This window comes from Pipra filicauda, unplaced genomic scaffold (assembly GCF_003945595.2).
Source record: "Pipra filicauda isolate LSUMZ 115617 unplaced genomic scaffold, ASM394559v2 scaffold322_size837228_pilon, whole genome shotgun sequence".
NCBI classification, from domain to species: Eukaryota; Metazoa; Chordata; class Aves; order Passeriformes; family Pipridae; genus Pipra; species Pipra filicauda.
Window position 1 is genome coordinate 756,724 of NW_024104446.1, and position 16,929 is coordinate 773,652.

General features: G+C 38.8%; 1 protein-coding gene across 8 annotated transcripts in view; it reads left to right on the plus strand.

Annotated features, from left to right (window-relative positions):
• The window catches only part of ABLIM1 (actin binding LIM protein 1), a 196,634-nt gene that overhangs the window by 134,637 nt on the left and 45,068 nt on the right, over positions 1 to 16,929 (plus strand). For all 8 annotated transcript variants that reach the window (XM_039383744.1, XM_039383743.1, XM_039383742.1 and 5 more), the window contains one exon: positions 14,816 to 14,903. In XM_039383744.1, the coding sequence (XP_039239678.1) occupies positions 14,816 to 14,903 (88 nt within the window). The remainder of the gene's footprint in view (positions 1 to 14,815; positions 14,904 to 16,929) is intronic.

A 16,929-nucleotide genomic window follows, 5' to 3' on the forward strand; every position in this document is an offset into this window, starting at 1 on the left:
CTCAGCAGTGGTTTGGAAACCATCCTTCAGTCAATTTGAACATCAGTAGAAAGGGGAGGAATGTTAAGAGGATGTAGAGATGGTGAATAATAAGAGCAGGTTGTAACAAGTAATTTGAAAAAATAACCTATTAAAACTTCCTTATTGCCACAAAGGGATTTGTGAAATCTTGCAGGTGCTTATAAAGTTATCCCTTATCTCTCTAAATTGCTTTTGTGACCGCAGTGTTGCTGATTAGGATCTGTATTTCCTAGCAAAGCATCATTAGTGTCTACCTTTCTGATTTATATATTCTCTGCACTAAACATTACTGAAAAACTTCAGCAGATTGATCAAAATTCTTTAAAAATTACATTTCAGTAGCGTCATTTATAGTAGCATAAAGTTTCTTGCCACCATAAACAGCATTTGTGATATATAGCCATTGCATATATTCCAGTAACAAACAACAGACACTTGAAACAAGTAGCTTTATCATGTCTTAAAGTGGCACAGAACACATACCAGTTTTTAGAAGAGTAACTTACCTGGATGAATTTACTGTTCATGTTACGTAGCTGTATTAAGAGTTGCTTGGTTGTCACTGCAGAACACATCTTGTTATGCTCTTGGATCAGACTACTTCAGGGAAAACATAATACTGTATTTTTATTTAGTAGTCCACATTGCTTCGCTGCCCATCTTCTAAAACTTTGCATTGTGCTGGTGCTACCTGCCACAATCACCCACAACAGAGCTATAAAACTAATAATGATCCCTGCACCAAAGAATTTAGACTAAAACCAGAATTTTCTCCAGCATCATAGTCTCACTGGCAGTTGGGATGTGGTGATAGGGGAATGTGACAGTGCACTCTGCAGCAATATAAAATTATTTCAGCCAGTTACCTTTCGTTCTTTTTGCAGGATTGTGATTTGTCATTTTTAAGTCCTGCTTTAAGTTTTCCTATGAGTGAAGAGTTTGCGACTGACTTTTAGAAGACCAGGACAGGACTTAGACTATCTCCCATGAAAAGTAATTGTAAGGAAGAATGCAGCAATAACATGTTTGAAACTTGAGAAGTGGAGAAGAGCCTGTTGGGGCAAGTCTGTAGCTGTCACCTGCTTGTAACAGGCTACATCCTGGTATTGTGCCCAGCGTGCGCTCTGTGAGGACTCAGTCCCTTCCCTCTTTTATCTGCTTCATTAGGGTGCTTTCCTGGGGAAGAAAACAAAAACAAAAAAAAAGAAAGAAAAACAAATACAAACCCCAAAGATATGTTTGGAATCTGCAGGGGCTTTGAAGTCCACAGAATTAACACCTGTCTTTGCTGACCAGGTGTTTTACAGATGAAGAAATACAATCAAATGAGTATTTTATGGGTGATTAAATGTTTGAAATGACCACCTGGAGCACAAGGTGGGTAGATTTTAATTACTTGTTCATGCTACATTAGAAGAACATCCAGGTCTAATAGTTCTTTGGATAGATACCTGGGATGAATGACATTTATTACAAAGCCCTCTTTTTAAGAGGGAAAAATAGCACACAGCAAGAGATGCACCTTTTTGTCACCAGTAACACAGATACTCCAGCATTTAAACTGTCTGTGAAATTAGCCTGGGATTTTTTGTGGTTTGCAGAGGTCACTGAAATGAGTGTCATAAATCATTTGAATACAAGTTAAAATGGTAAGAAATTGAGTTTTACAAGTAGGATTTGGAGAGAGATATTTTTTATGCATGAAGATGGATTTACTGTTGCTTAGAGTACTACTTTAGAATAGTACTTTACTTCTGTAAAGTAGTTGCATCTTGGCTGGAAAATGCTTTTTTTCCTAGCAATGAAGAGAGTAAAAACTGAGGCAGTAAAAAACTTTAAGAAGATATATCTCACCATCACTCTTGAACTACTGCTCCTTGGGCAAAATCATGGAGACCCTTTACTCAGCTGAAAACCAAATGGCAGCAAATATTGTTATATATTCATTTTTGCTTTATGTCCATCAGCTCTTTCCTGGTCATCACTACAGTAATAATGTTGGAATAGAAATCTTGATTTTTATATGGAGCTGAAAAAGACAGAATAGGGAGAAAAATCCCTGGGTCTTGGCTCTGAAGAACATACTCTGATGGGATATTCATGCTAGCAAGGATTAAAAAATGTATTTGTGTAGTTTTGCAGCTGTAATGGGAAATCACGTGTATCAGCAATTAGAAGACTGACAAATAGGACAAAAAAAAGGACTTCTGCCAAAAAGAAAAGACTCTGCTTTTAGTATAGCATGTGTTGGTAGTCTGATATGTATTCAAAGTTGTTCTGTTTGAAAAAGAAGCGAGTATTTTTCTGCGCTACCTATCCACTGGTTACCTTGATGGCCTTTGTTGTTTCCATTTTAGATTTAGTAAACTCTTTGGCCAGAATTACAAAATGAGGATTCCTGAGAAGTGTCTGGATGTAGTCAAATCCAGGCTCATAACTGACTCTGGAGTGACTGGGAAGAAAAATATTTGAAGAAAATCTGTCCCTTTCCTAGGTTGTCATCTGCTGTTTGTTGTGACCTGTTGTTGGAAGAGGTTTCCAAAGGTAGCAGGTAGCACTGCAATTAATTAGGGATAAAATTCGTCCTGTAGACTTTTTAAAGCATTACCAGAGCAGACTACTTAGAATAGGATCAGTTTGCTACAAGGGCTCTAGTCACTAATAGGAAAAATATCCCCTGCCCAATTCACACATAAGATGTTCCCCTATTAGAATAATCTGTGAGTCTACCATGTACAAACTAGCATAAATTGAGTGTTGCATGTCTACTTTGTTTCTTACAGGCTACTTTTGTTTTCTGTTCTCTGGTTATTTGCTGTGGATGTACTGTGTCTGACCTCATGCTTAGTTCCTTTCTCTCCTCCTTTGGCCCTTGCAACTTTTATTTCTCTGTTGTTTTTGGGACACTCCCTCTGAAGTGAGTGCAGATATCAGAATGGAGCCCAAAGTTTGCTAAATTGCATGCCAAGTCTTGCACAGATCCTGAAACATCCCTCTGACAGAACAAGTGGAAAGACAGTTCTGCGTTAGATGAACAAGAAAATTGGCAACAGTTATTTACATCTACTGCTGTGCTACATGGAGGTCTAGCCGGGCTGGGAGTCTGAGAATTTGAGTTCTCTGCTTGGCTCTGCTGCAAGCATTAGTTTGATTCAGAGTGAGTTGCTTAATCCCCAAGGTCTCACTTGCTTAACCAGTTAGAAAGTGCTTTGCACTTGCCCACTCAATTGGTTAGCAAGAGTTTTGTCTAGTGTCACATTGGGCTCTTTTCCCAGCCTTCCCCATACCACAGAGCCCTGTCACAGTGCTGGGCTATCAGGGTCAGTAGCAATTTTGGTGCTAATACAGCATATCCAACCCCAGAACTTCTGGCCTTGCACTTGAACTGTCTCAGTGCACCACAAACCAGATCAACCAAAGCTGCCTTGTAGCCACAAAGCCCCTGCTAGAGCAGGAATTTTGCTGCTTAGCCAGGACAGGTCTCAGTGAACTGATTTAACTCAATTGGAAATTTTTCCAGTGTAACCTGTGCTCCCTAGGAGGTGCCTGATGTATGTGTAAAAGCTTCTCTCTCTGTAATGCCCATTGTAATAGATAAAGGTCAGAAGCACTGCTGAAGTCATCTTGCTTGACCTTATCTTTTCAAAATTGCAGCACTTTTCCCTAGAAACCAAATTAAAGCTTATCCTTGGGTAAATTATCCTATCATGAAGGCTGCAGAGTGATTATAAGGCCAAAAGTTTTCCCTCTTGCTGCTTAAATTACCCTTGATTTTTAGAAACTTCACCTTATTTTGAGGTTAAATTCGTCTAATTTCAGCTTTTTGATGATGTCACAGTGTTTTCAATGGGATTGAAAAGCTCATGCTCTTTCCTGCTATTACCTCCCTTCTCTGCTTTTAATCGCCTGTCACTGTGATCTAGTCACCTCTGAAGCCTTTCCCTGAATAATGATTTGACTCTGAGTCCTTCAGGACCCAGGCTCACGTTGTGTTGATGGTTCTCCACTGAACTCTCTCCTGTAAATCCCCACCTACGCACTCACAACTGATGTTGCAATGGTGATGTTGCAGTATCTGTAGTCAAAAGCAAAACTGTTTTTCTGCTTTTCTTTCCTATTCTTTGTATACATTAAATGATACATTAAAAGACCCAGCCCTTTCAGGTACTCTGAGAGCATTTTCTGGAAGGGTATTAACAGTTTTCCCCAGTGGCCTCTATCAGTTGCTGTTGCCCACAACAGGGCCCTCAGTCTCACAGGGTCCTGCTTTCTCGGTTTGCAGGCATTTTACGTACGACTACTAAAACATACTTGCTTGGTTTAGATACCTTAAACAAGCATTGCCTTTGAGTCATCAGCAGACTTACCAGGAAAGGTTTTTTTATTCTAGTCTTGGCCAGCAGTACCTCATGCTGTGGGTGGAAGGAAGTAAGTGCTGAGGTATCTGGCTCAGCAGAGTCTCCCCTGCTAGTGGAGCCATCTGTCAGAGAACTGTCTAGCTATAGTTTTCTTGAGACTCTTTGAGTTCAAATTATTCAGGTCTCCTAATTTGTAAATCTGGACTCATGGCAAACACCATTTTAAAAAAATCTTGCTCAATAAACATTATCAAACAGGAAAATATATATCTTTTGGCATCATCAAATACAGACCCTAAAGATACATGTCCTGAATGCTCTTGCCTTTTCTGTGTCGTCTTTCATCATTTTTCATCTACAGCTGTCATGGAATCTTAGCCTGATCTGTGGGGTTTTGGGGGTTTTTCACATCATGTTTTAATAAAGATTTTCATTATCTTTAAATATATTGTTCCTAACTGTTTCTTTGGTAAATTTAGGTTTCTTATTTGTTGTATTTATTTCTAATTTAACAACTTAGTCATTGCCTTTTTTTTTTTCATTTAGTATTATCACATTTCTTATGATTTTTCTGTGCATCAGACATATGGACCATGATAATTTTTTTGTTTCTATTTTAGAACACAGAATTTGGGACATTCAGCAGGGTGTCTTAAAAATTGTAGGGTTTTTCCTTTTATGGTTACTTTAAGATCTAGGAATATGTTGGGTTTTTTTCAAATTCCACATGCATGAATAATTATATATGAATATCCAACACTGCTCTTTATTTCTGTTTGTCTGTATACGCAAACAAATCATGATCAGAGTGGAGATAATTGCTAATAATTGGTGAAAAGTTTGTTATGTTAGGATGAGGTCTAGTGTTTATTACCTGCTGTCAGGTGCAAAACTTTCTGATTTATTCTATACTTCTGTTGTTTTGGCTTTTTTTAAGATATAGAGGAGGTTTGTTACTGACTTCTCTAGCTAAATTTCAGCAAGGTGAAGTCAGCTATAGTTCTACTGACTGAGAAGGTTCTTTCTAATGAAATAAACTAGTAATACCTTGAAAGACTAGTAATAGTTGTTCATGTTCCTTCCCATGGTTTTGGAGCTCCTGTTGCATCACTACAAATACAGCTGCAGTTAATGAGATCTGCTCATGCACATATATCAAGCTCTGTGTTAGAAGCCCAGCCAGAGGAACTGGTTGAGGGACTAACAGTCACTTCATGCAGAGAGTTAAAAGAAGAAACAAAGTTATGCCTCACTCTTGAACTCATATTCCTGATAACTCAGCGGTCCTGTTATCACCCAATGAAAGAAAGCATGAAGACAACTCGGAAAGTGGGAGATTCCTGGTGTTGTGGAAGATTGCCTCTTGTTTGCATCCGGTCCATAATCCGTTCACAGGACTCCCTGCAGTCCCTTGACTTGCCATTGAACTAACACTCAGCAGCAAACCAGGCTAAGGGCTTTGCTCTGCTTTCAGCAGTCTGGAAGCTGTGTCTGGAAGGGCTTTAACACTGTGCTGCAGAGGCTGGTCACTCACCTGTGCAGCTCAGCACACCTACACAGCACTCTTGGGAGCCAGCACAGGTGTTTTGCTGGCTGGTGGAGACAAAATCTCAGCTATTCCAGTATTAGGCTGTTTGAAAAGGCCCTTGGCACTATGGTGAAGGTACTGTAAAGTAGCTTTGCTGGATCATTCTAATGACAGACTAATCCAACAATATGAATGTGGCTGTAATCAGGTCCTTCACTTTCTGAAGTATCTTTTCATGGCAGAAATCATGCTGGACAGAATGCATACAGGTTAAAGGAATGTTTAGTTATCGAATGTTTGTGAAGCCTAAAGATTACAAAAGGTATAGAAAGTCCACACCTGTAATTATGAACTGGACCTATTCCAGCATTGTGAAGAAATAGAGGAGGGATTTGTATCAGGCCTTGTCAGATACTTGCTGTTGAGGAGTTTCAAAATTAAAAAAATAATCTTTGCAATAAACAGGCTTTAAAAGAAAATTATATGGTGGGTGCTGGATCTTGCCGTCATATGTACCTAAAATAAAGGTAATGAAAGCAATAAATTCACGGATTTATATTGTAATTAGATTAGAATGGAACTTAATAAAATGTAGTACATATATTTCTTCTGGATTGTTTCTGATTAACTACATGTTCACTTAGTAGGATCAGGTTTCTCTGTGCATAAATCTAACTGAAGATCCTAACAGAGATGTTGTTAAAAATCCTGGCAATAGGTAATAAATTGGTATTGCTTTGCTCCTCTGTGCTGCCCACAGAATTCTAACCAGTCACTTTGTGCTATAGTGGGTACATCTCTTAGTTGATGGAATTCTTTTTATTGACCTCCTGCTGCTAACTGTGTAGGTAACAAATTCTTAACTTTGGCCCTATGTGTAGCAATAGGTGGATTTGCCCCATAGAGACAGAATGAACAGCTCCATAAAGACCATAATTGATAGTTAAACCTTTCACCTGTGTATGCAATTTGCTTAACTTTGGGTGTTGCAGGAAAGTAAGAACTCAAAGCAGAGCTGACAGTGCAGTCATAAGTAACTGCTAGGCTCTTACTAAAGTAAGTCCAATTGATATTCAGCTGTCATAAGGACTGTTTCTTCATGACAGTAGAGCAGTTGCACAGTTGGGGATTGAGCCTGAATCATTACTCACATCTTTGTTATAAAGAGAAACTGTATTCCGTGCAGTGAATAATTGCATTGCTATTAGCAGCAGCTAATGTGTGTAACAATATCGTGTGCCTATGGAATTAACACTAATAAGTTTCAAAGTTTATTACAGTCCATCCATTAAGGAACATACTAGCATGACACTGGTGGTCACTGTTGGAATGCTGGGAAGTATTTTTGTATAAAATCAGAATCTGAGCATGAATTAACAGTGCAAGTGTTCATAACAGCAGGGCAGCTGCTGTTTTGTCTTACCCAAGGCAGCACAGCAATCAGTGCAAGGCTCTGAGGGTCTTCCATGTTTCTTGCAGGCATGTTGTCATTCAGATTTACAGTCACGGCCTCACGCTCCATTTCCCACTTTGCCCCAGTCTGGTGTGTTGCAGCTCCATCAGCTTGGGAACTGCCAGTGTGAGCTCTGCTTCCTGCTGCTGCATCCTCTCTCGGGTTGAAATGAGGCAGAGGCTGTCCTGAGAACTGTTTCTATTGAGATGTTGTGACAGTAGTGTAAAAAAACAGCTTTAGAAGGTCCTAATTTTAAAGATACATATTAAAAAAGACTTTTTTTTAAACATAATTTTTTCAATTTTATTACACTTTCCTTCCTTTGGTAGTAGTAGAGAACATTATGGTAGATTCTGAAATCTTTTGGAAGCAGAGGAGCTGCACTTTTATTTTTGTATCTGAGCACAGATATTTGTAGTGACTTGCTAAACAGATAAGAGCCTGGGAAAAATGAGTGGACAGTTTGGGTCAGGATGTTATTAGAAGCAAATTTTGGTCTTCAGAGTGTTTATGCTGTTCCAGCCGCTCGTGAGATCACAGAAGCCTGCAGAGAAGGAAACAATGGAATTTGATGTTACACTGAACATCAAACAGGGTCGAAGGTTCTGTGACCTCTGCAAGTAATTAAAATAAAGCTTCACTGGAAAATGGTAGGCTACTGCCACAGTTCCTGTTTTACAATTCATGACATTCCTTAAGGGGTTTGAAAGATGAGTCTGAATTATTCTTTGTGCTGCTCCTTAGTCCTTAAGAGAGTTAAGAAATCAGGTCATTCTCCTCAGAATCATAGTAGAAATAAATATTTGAATAGGTTTGTTCATCAAACGGGCCTAGTATACCTGTTCATAAAAATTAAAAAAAAAAGCAAAGAGGGGACTGCTTTTGCTCTTATATGTACTCTTTCAACTACGTAATAGTTTTTGTAGTATTTAATTAGTATTAGAAAATTAAAGCTTTGTACATGTTTAGTAGCTGTCAGGTGACTGCTGTCACTGACTGCTAAGGTATCTTTGAAAGGAGAGTGAGCGAGTGCAGCTGTGCAAATGTAACACAACAAATATGCACTTAATTGTGTCCTTTGGCCAGCAGAACATGTCTGTTGGTAATTAGTTCTTCCTCTACCAGACCCACTGGCATGTGAGGTCTCCTAGTGGGATTCTTGTTATTGTTCTCTCTGGCTCTTGTTCACTGTTGTTCTGGAAGGAAGGACAGAACTGAAGGCATGAGTAATAGGAAATCTTAAACTCTCACATTCACCAAAGAGGAAAACATTTATTTAATCAGACTATAGCTTTACAAGCAGTCAGAGAATAAAAGGTAATCTTGTGGGAAGTGGGGGCAGAGGGGTTGGACTCAGAAAATACAGTCCCTGGCTTTTGAAGTACTATTGCCATGGGGTTAATGCTGCATGTGAGCTCAGTGCAGGTACTTTTTCTGCTGGGTTTTTGGGGCATGTTGTGTCAGCTTGTCTACAGCTTTATTTGCAGCTCCTGGGTTGGAATAATTCCTTCAATACCCACCACTGTCTTTTGTGACACCTATGAGTGACAGTACATTGCTGACTTCAGCAGGTCCGCAGCGTGAAGGCAAAAGAGTGTTGTGCGTGTGGTGAAGAGGTTGGAGCATCAGCAATGTTAGAAGGGCTTGTACAGGAGCTCAGTGCCTGATGTTCAACTGGTGCTTCAAATGCCTCCCAGCAAGAGGTCTCTTAAGCTGAGATGCAGGCTGGGTGTAAGGCAGTGGCTGTGTTGTGCAACCTTTCTCACTCCACACAACTGTGCAGGGTCATTACCCCTCCCATTAGAGAGAGCCTTCAAAGCCCTCTGTAAACAGTACACAGAGGCTTTTAAAATGGTTCAATCAGCTAAGGAGGGCTTGTATGTCCAACTTGCAGTCATTTAGGAGAATAGCATGCTGGAAAAAGGCTGAAAATTTAAAGCTGCTGAGTTTCAAAAGGTGATCAACGAAAAATTTGGTTTCTCAATATCAACTATTATTACAGGTCTTGGTATTGTTATAATACATAATAGAGCTTGTACTTTTGCTCGTTACTTGTGACATGGCCTCTGCAGAATATGCACACCCAGCTGCCCTGTGTAGCCCATCATCCATGAATCCTGGTTACTGAATCTCCAGCTGTCATTCATAAGCCTTAGAGAGGTGGTTACATGGTTTTATTCTTGGGACTGGTCAGGAGGAATAAATTTCTGTAATGGTTTTCCTTGGTAGTGTTTCTCCAAAGTGTATATATGACACTGAATGTTTTTTAACCTGCTTTGTAATTTGGGAGACTGAAGCTCAGTGTTGCTGCAGACTTGATTTCATTGTAAGTCTTGAAATTACGAGGATGAATACAACCTTAATACTATCTAGTGTTGAAGCTATTTTATTTGCATGAACATGCATGTAATGTGCATATTGCATATAGTATATATATTTAGTAGTATATAGAAAATAAATAAAACTCATATATTGGTGGTCAGTCACCAATCAGTGAGACTTGCAGAACCTTGGAAAAATACTCAAATTTAGCCATGGGGTTACTCAAATTTAACATCCATACAGGTACATTCATAATAATGCTTACAGTATACCTTTGGCTACTGTTCCTTCATTCTGCAAGTCTAAGGCTCTGTAAATGTTTGGTAAATGAGTACATACTACTACTTTTTTTAAATCTAATTTTTCTGTCTACTGTGTACAAATGGGATTTAATCTGAGAACCTATTTTAGATTTGTCAGCGTGGGTAGAAGATAAATAGGAAAGTTAGAAGAGCTTGTATATTGTTATAAATTGATAACTGATGTTCTTTGCTTCTAGGGCTAATTCAAGTGCCAGGTGATTTAACAAAGACTTTATAAGCAGTGACAGCAACATACAAGTTTAATATTTCACTTGACAATAAATTGCTGTCAATTCATTCAATTCCATTTAAGAATTTGTATGCAAAGGGACAGTAAAAATATTCAGTATTATTGTGGTTGGTTTTAGCACTTCTAGCTGTGCAAAATCAGAGTATTTACAGCAATTAATTTAGCTTGCTCAATCTTAGTTTAGGGACAGTCCTCTAAGGTGTGGGTCACAGTTTGTGCTTGATGGTTTGTATAGCCCTGAAAACCTCAACCAAATCTGGAATAGTTCAGATGGGATCATAAACAGTATGGTAAATCAATACCTAGTGGCTGTATAGCACAGCTAACTGCAAAAGATTTCTGCATGTGAACTTGAGAAGGGGTGAGGAGAGCTAGGCAAGTATCTTTAACCCTCTTGCACCTTGGCTGAAGAATGCTTGGGGCAGATGTGCACTTAATTTATGTCACCTGTTACTGCCATGAGGATTGCGATGCAAATATTATAATTCAGAGCACAGCAGCATAACATCACAGGAAGCTGAACACTGGACATACTTAATGAAGGTTTAGTAGCCCTAAAAGGGCAAAAACAGATGTCTAAAAAGTGTGAATATTTCATTGCCTTGTAGATCCAAAAGGTTTTCCTAATACATTATAAATGACTGATTTGTAGCAACCATTTTCCCAGGTGATCACAGCAAGTCAGGCATAGCAAGATTAGTTCTGAATTAGTTGAGATTCAGAATGTTTTCCAGTGGATATTCACTGTAGAAAGGCTCCCACTCATGAATTGTAGAAACATTACTGAGGCTGAAAACTCATGAAACTGTTTTGGAAGTGCTCAACAACATCTGCAGCAGCTGTGGTGTGTAACTCCCCACAAACCTCTCCAGTGCAGGGTGTGTTAGCACTGAGAGTTTGCAGGGTTGTGTTATCTGGGGTGTGGTGTTCAGTCATCACTCACACTGGGCTAAAATTTGGCCAGTTGTTTCAGACCCGATAAACTTGAAATTGATCTCTGCCTGCTTTGAAGAGATGGCAGATGTACATCATTTAATATAAGAGGTTTTTCCAGGAAAAAAAGTCTTCAGAGAGGCCACAGTTCTACACATAATAATGTGATGAATTCTGGATTTGTTTATCCTATAAATAGTTTAATGGGATATATAATAGCTTTAAAACCATGTAAACTGCTTATAGCAATTAACAGATGAGTACTTGAATCCAGGCTCCCTTTCTTAAAAGATCCTCATAAAAAACTTTTTGGTTAGATAAAAAGTAAGTGGAATGTTTATCATATGATAATGACAAGTGAAAGACTCAATTTTGGCACTAGATGGGCTGGATACAGACTCTTTTAGGACAAAGTATGGATCACGATAGTAGAAGTAACTTATCAAAATTAGTATGAATTGACTCCAAAACAAGGAACAGGAAGCTCAGAAGCCTGTGATATGACTGTCAGAGCAGCTATGGAAAACCCAAAGGATTGGCACCTTCTGCTTATAAAAAAGAGATGCATCATTTGTTTAAAACATAGGTGCAACATGGCCTTGTTTCTAAAGAAAGGCATACAAACAAAGCCAAGGAAACAAAAAGTCAAAAGAAACTCAAACCCAAACCACCACACCTGAAAGGCCAGACTGGAAGAACAGAAGCTGAAACTGTGCCCGTGTGAATGTGTGATTTTCTTTGTCCACGTGCCATGGTCCTCTCTACTATAGATATCTCTACTGGATCATAACTACCCTTCTTAAAACTACATTGCCTTAGTTGAGCATCAGGGTACTTGGCAGGGAATTATATCTTTATAAAATCTACTTCATCTGGCAATGGAAAGTTTCAGTCCTTCATGTCTGGGAATTTGGTAAGCATCTCACAGAACACAATCCCATCCCAGACAGGATATCTCAAAGGTTAATTTAAAATAACATAACAGACCCCGTACTCTTCCAGTTCAGACTGTGTAGCTCCTTAGCTACCCTGCTGAATATCTTTAGAGAAAGTACAAATTTTATTTCAGAAAAAGCCATGTACCTACTAAAATTTGAGCTCTGTTAAGTGACACCGTTATGCTGCAGAGATATTCTTTTGTTTCATGACACAGTCAGAGGCCCCCTCCCCAAAAGATTCCTGTTTTATTATTTCAAATCTGTTTTTCAATTATTGTCTTCCTCTTTGGAGAAGATCCTTTTTGGCAGTGATTCAGCCTTCTTGGGAATTTTTTATATCTCATTAACTGGGAGCGGTTCCCAAGACATCAGATTTGCCATCATCTTTAAATCAAATAAGTCTAAAATCACTCATAACAAGGAACTCTGTGGGCCTCACTCTGCTGAAGAACTTCAGGAATGCTCAAAAGTTAGGATTGTTTTTTTTTTGCCAAACACAGATAGAGTTGCTGTTCCTCTGTACATGCAATATTTTTTGTGTGAGGCACAAAATCCAGAAGAGGGTATCTGTATCTGCTGAGTGATGAGTTATCTGAACTGGAGGTCTATCTTTGAATCCTCTTCAATATTCACAGCCCGAAGTGGCATATATATATATATATATATATGTATGTATGTATGTATATCCACAGCTATTTATATATATATATATATATATATATAAAGTACATATACATATAAAGTAGCTGTTTGTTGCATGTTTGCACTCAAGGTCAGAATAGTTGTTGTTTGATGCCAGTGTTACGTTTCAGATACATTTGGACATTCTTAATTTTCTTTTTCTTAAATTCCAGTCTTAAATGAAACTAATGGGATGGCTCAGAGGTTAAATAATTGCTAGAGAGAGTGAGAGATGAAGAGGACAGCCAGTAATGAAAATTAAAAAGAGAATGAGCATTAACTGTGTTTTTCTCTCTCAGTTCAATATTGGGTTTGTTGCTTCAAGTCAAACATCAGTTCTCCCTCATTAGCTTTTCTTCCTCGTGTAGGCATATTTTGTAGTGACTTTTCATTCTCCCTTTTATCAGAGACCTTTTTTTGTCTGGTAGCTCTAAATATGCTGTGCAAAAAACCCTAAATCACATTAGTCTCCCTATTTGGTGGATTTTGCCCCTAAGAAGCAGGAATCAACAACAGAGCAGGAATCAATAACAGAGGCAGGATCTGAGTAAGAGAAGTGCAGGTTTTTTGCAACTGAGCAGTGAAATGTATGGCTAAACTAACAGCACACTGAGCCCTCTTCTCTGGCCTTGTATTGTTGAAATTCCTGAATGGGAATTGTTAAATTAAAATTAAATGGTGTGGCTTTTCCTATAGAAGGGGTGGGTGGTAGAGTTGGTTTTCTGGTAGCTGTCAGGTACTTAAACCCATACACTTCATCGTCTCATATAAATAATTTTAAATAGTAAGCCTGTATAATCAATGTCAGACATGAACCAAAAATATGTCGTTATTCATCTCAATAGACATAATGAAAGGTTGAATTTAGTAATATTATAGTCCTAAGTATAATGAGGTAGGAAATGGTTTTGATGACATTTAAAAAGTCAACTATAGAGTAAACAGATATGTTTTTCAAATCACAGCTCAGTGGATAGGGAATATTCTGTGAATCCTTGTGAAAAAGGATTTGAGGTTAACTTGTTTGGAAAGTCAGGTACAATTTTTAAAACCTTTTAGAATGCATTACTTGTCACTATTAATTATTTGTAGGATTAATTGTTTTTCAATTAAAAAGTCTGATGTGGACATTGTGCGTTTAGTTTCTGATGAGAGGAAGCCAGTGCATTGATTCCTTTGGTCTCCCAAGGAAAAGAATTCACATTAATATTTGGGCCTTGATTTTTCCTGTCCCTATAGTCCTGAAATCTGATCAGCTTTGCCTATTATGGGTGTCAATGTATTTAAGAGAATGAATGGTGGATTTGGATTTGGGTAACAGGATCTAGGGTATTTAGCATCTTTATAAAATAGTTCAAATTCAACTCAAGCTCTCTGTGCTAGTGTAGCTTCTGGAGTCAGGCATCTGTGAATCAAGTTAATAGTCCCAGAAGTGGCTCTAGAAACCTCTCTCCATTAATGCCATATCAGCAGTATTGGGAAGAAGGCCAAAGAATTAAATGGCAGGTTGAAAAATCATTCATTGTCTAAATTCTTCTGTAACAATGGAGCAGTTGAGAAAACGTGCTGTTTGACAAAATGAGAAGGCAGCAGGTTTGCACAAGTATCTCACTGCAGTGTGACATCCATTGCCTTGGACTCTTAGAGAGATGAAGATTTAAAAAGATGTTTGTCAAATCATGGAAAACAGATACATTCTGGTGTAGCCCCTAGCCAGGAAGACTTTAAGCTACTGATTACTTGAATAGGAAGGTGTGAAGAGGAAGGGCTCTTCTGTATTGTCTTGTTTCTTACAGTCTTTTTTCCCACATAGTTGCTGCTGGCCTCTGCTGAGGACAGGACAGACCTCAGGGCTGAAGCAGTATGGCAGAGCTTACATTCTGATCACTATTGTCACATCATGAGGGCAATGTTGTAGCATAACAGGTGAACTGGAAGAAAAAGGACAATGGTCTGTTTGCAAATAGTGGTCTGTCACAAAGCAGTGCAATGCGTTTGTCCCTCATGTCCCTTTTTTGTTTTTCTTTAGGCAGGTGACAAGCATTATCATCCAAGCTGTGCACGATGCAGCAGGTGCAACCAAATGTTCACAGAAGGAGAAGAAATGTATCTGCAAGGTAAGGATGTCTCCATTCCAAAACAGGAAAATCAGACTTTGGAATTTTTCTACCACAGACCTCAGGAGTTTATAAACAATCTCCATGTAATATGGCCGAAGAGGAATAAAGTCATGTTCTCATACTTTTTCACTTGAAACCCTTTTGCTCTATTAGGCAGTCATAACTGTGGCTTTGCAGTGACTCTGCACCCCAGCTGAGGCAGACTGTGTTTGCTAAAGCTGTGTAGCAAAAATGAACCTTATTAGGCTGCCTCAGCATTTCACATGCCGTGGATGGCTCAGCACCCACACTGGTATAGGAGATACCAGAGGAAGTGAAGGGGTTTCCCCTGATTTCTTCTGGTCTGTTTCTGTGCTCTTCTGGACCACACTCCAGACTTTAAAAGGCAAAAGAAAAATTTCCAGAGGCTGCAGTGAGTTTGTTTTGAACCATGTAGGTCTCATTCCTCATGCACATTGACAGAGTATCTCCTCTGGTTCTTAATCGTATTTGCCCTTCTATCTGGTCATGTCCCTTTTTTTATTCCTGTGTACTTTATTTTTATGTCTTTCTACAGTCACTTCTTTCTTGAATGTTCATTTCCATCTCCTCTTTCTTGTTAACAGTCTCACACTCCCAGGTATTGCCAAGCTTGTTTTTTTCATGATCTTTTCACATAAAAACGAATTTGATCTTTTCCTTGATTGAAAAGTAACCTTGATCTGAATTCCACCTACTCTTGGAGAATGTAGCCCATTAAGTATTAAGCTACAGTTATTGTTATTACTTGCTGTAGTATTAATTAATGTTGGTAGAGGAATGTATAATACCCATTTATGTAAACCAGAAATCAAAGTGAAAAAGGGAGATACATGCTTGGGTTTTGTATATTGCTCTTAGGTTAGAAAACTTGTTTGCTCTACCTGAAAAGGACTGTAGAAAAATAGTGAAAAAATTATGAGTGCGTGAATGCAGCCATCTCTTGAAATCCTGAGGAGAGATTCTTTCTGGAGGAGTTCCAAAATAAGATAATATTGTTAAGGAATTCCTTTGAAGCTAACTTGTTTTATTTTGTAGTTTGCCCTCCCTTGTAGTCCGTCTCTCTCATCTCTCACTGACCTTTTACCTTAGTCATCTTATTCCAGCTGTGCACAGAACTGGATGTCAAGTTGTGTAGCAGCTCTGCATTGCAGGAGCAAGGAGAGGCTGCAAGAGGGCTGGGTAGGAAGTACTGCTTTCTAATGGTAAATTGAAAAGACTAATTTGAAAGCAGCAGTTACAACATCTGGCAACCGGTAATCTTCTTAGTTTCCTTACATCATGGTGTGATAAAGTACAGGCAGAGTTTGAGGTGAGCATCACTTCATCCTTTGCTGTTATTGATAACAACTGTTTGCGACTGATGCCGTTTGTCCGAATGCAGCAGAGAGTGGGAGTTCAGGTTGATTGGGCAGGCTCTGGGGAAAGTTTCTACAGGTCAAACTAAGACAGAAGGCATTGCTTCTACTTAAACTAGGCTAGACTTTGTCCTGTCCAAGTTTAGGTGCTAGGGGAGAGGAGAGAAACCTGGCTGCCTCATCTGCTGTTTTTCTCTTTTTAGCTGTATCTCTCTCTCTGTGATTGTGAATCAGTGTTCTTTGTGGTCACTCTGTCTCAGGGGAGGAGCAGCCCAAATTGCTTTATTGTTCACAATCTGTTTTCTGACTAAATAGTGTTATCTCTGAGTGTGCTCCAGACTGTCCTGCCAAGGCTTTCCTTGATGAATTCAGTGTACTTTTAAGTGTGAGGACCCAAAAGCCTTTCCTGTGCAGAGCTCTCAGCTGAAATGTATATCTTGACTCCATACAAATAATTTACTCTAGGGTGCAGAATAACAGCATTCCAAGCATTTCTCTGAATTAAAAATAACAACGCCACAACAGTGAAGCTAGAACTAAAATCACATTTTTGATAAAATACATAAAAATACGCAGCTTCCATCTCACTTCTAATTGTCCTCTCCCCAGGATATGAAAGCACTGTTGCTGGTATTTGCTTTGTAGAA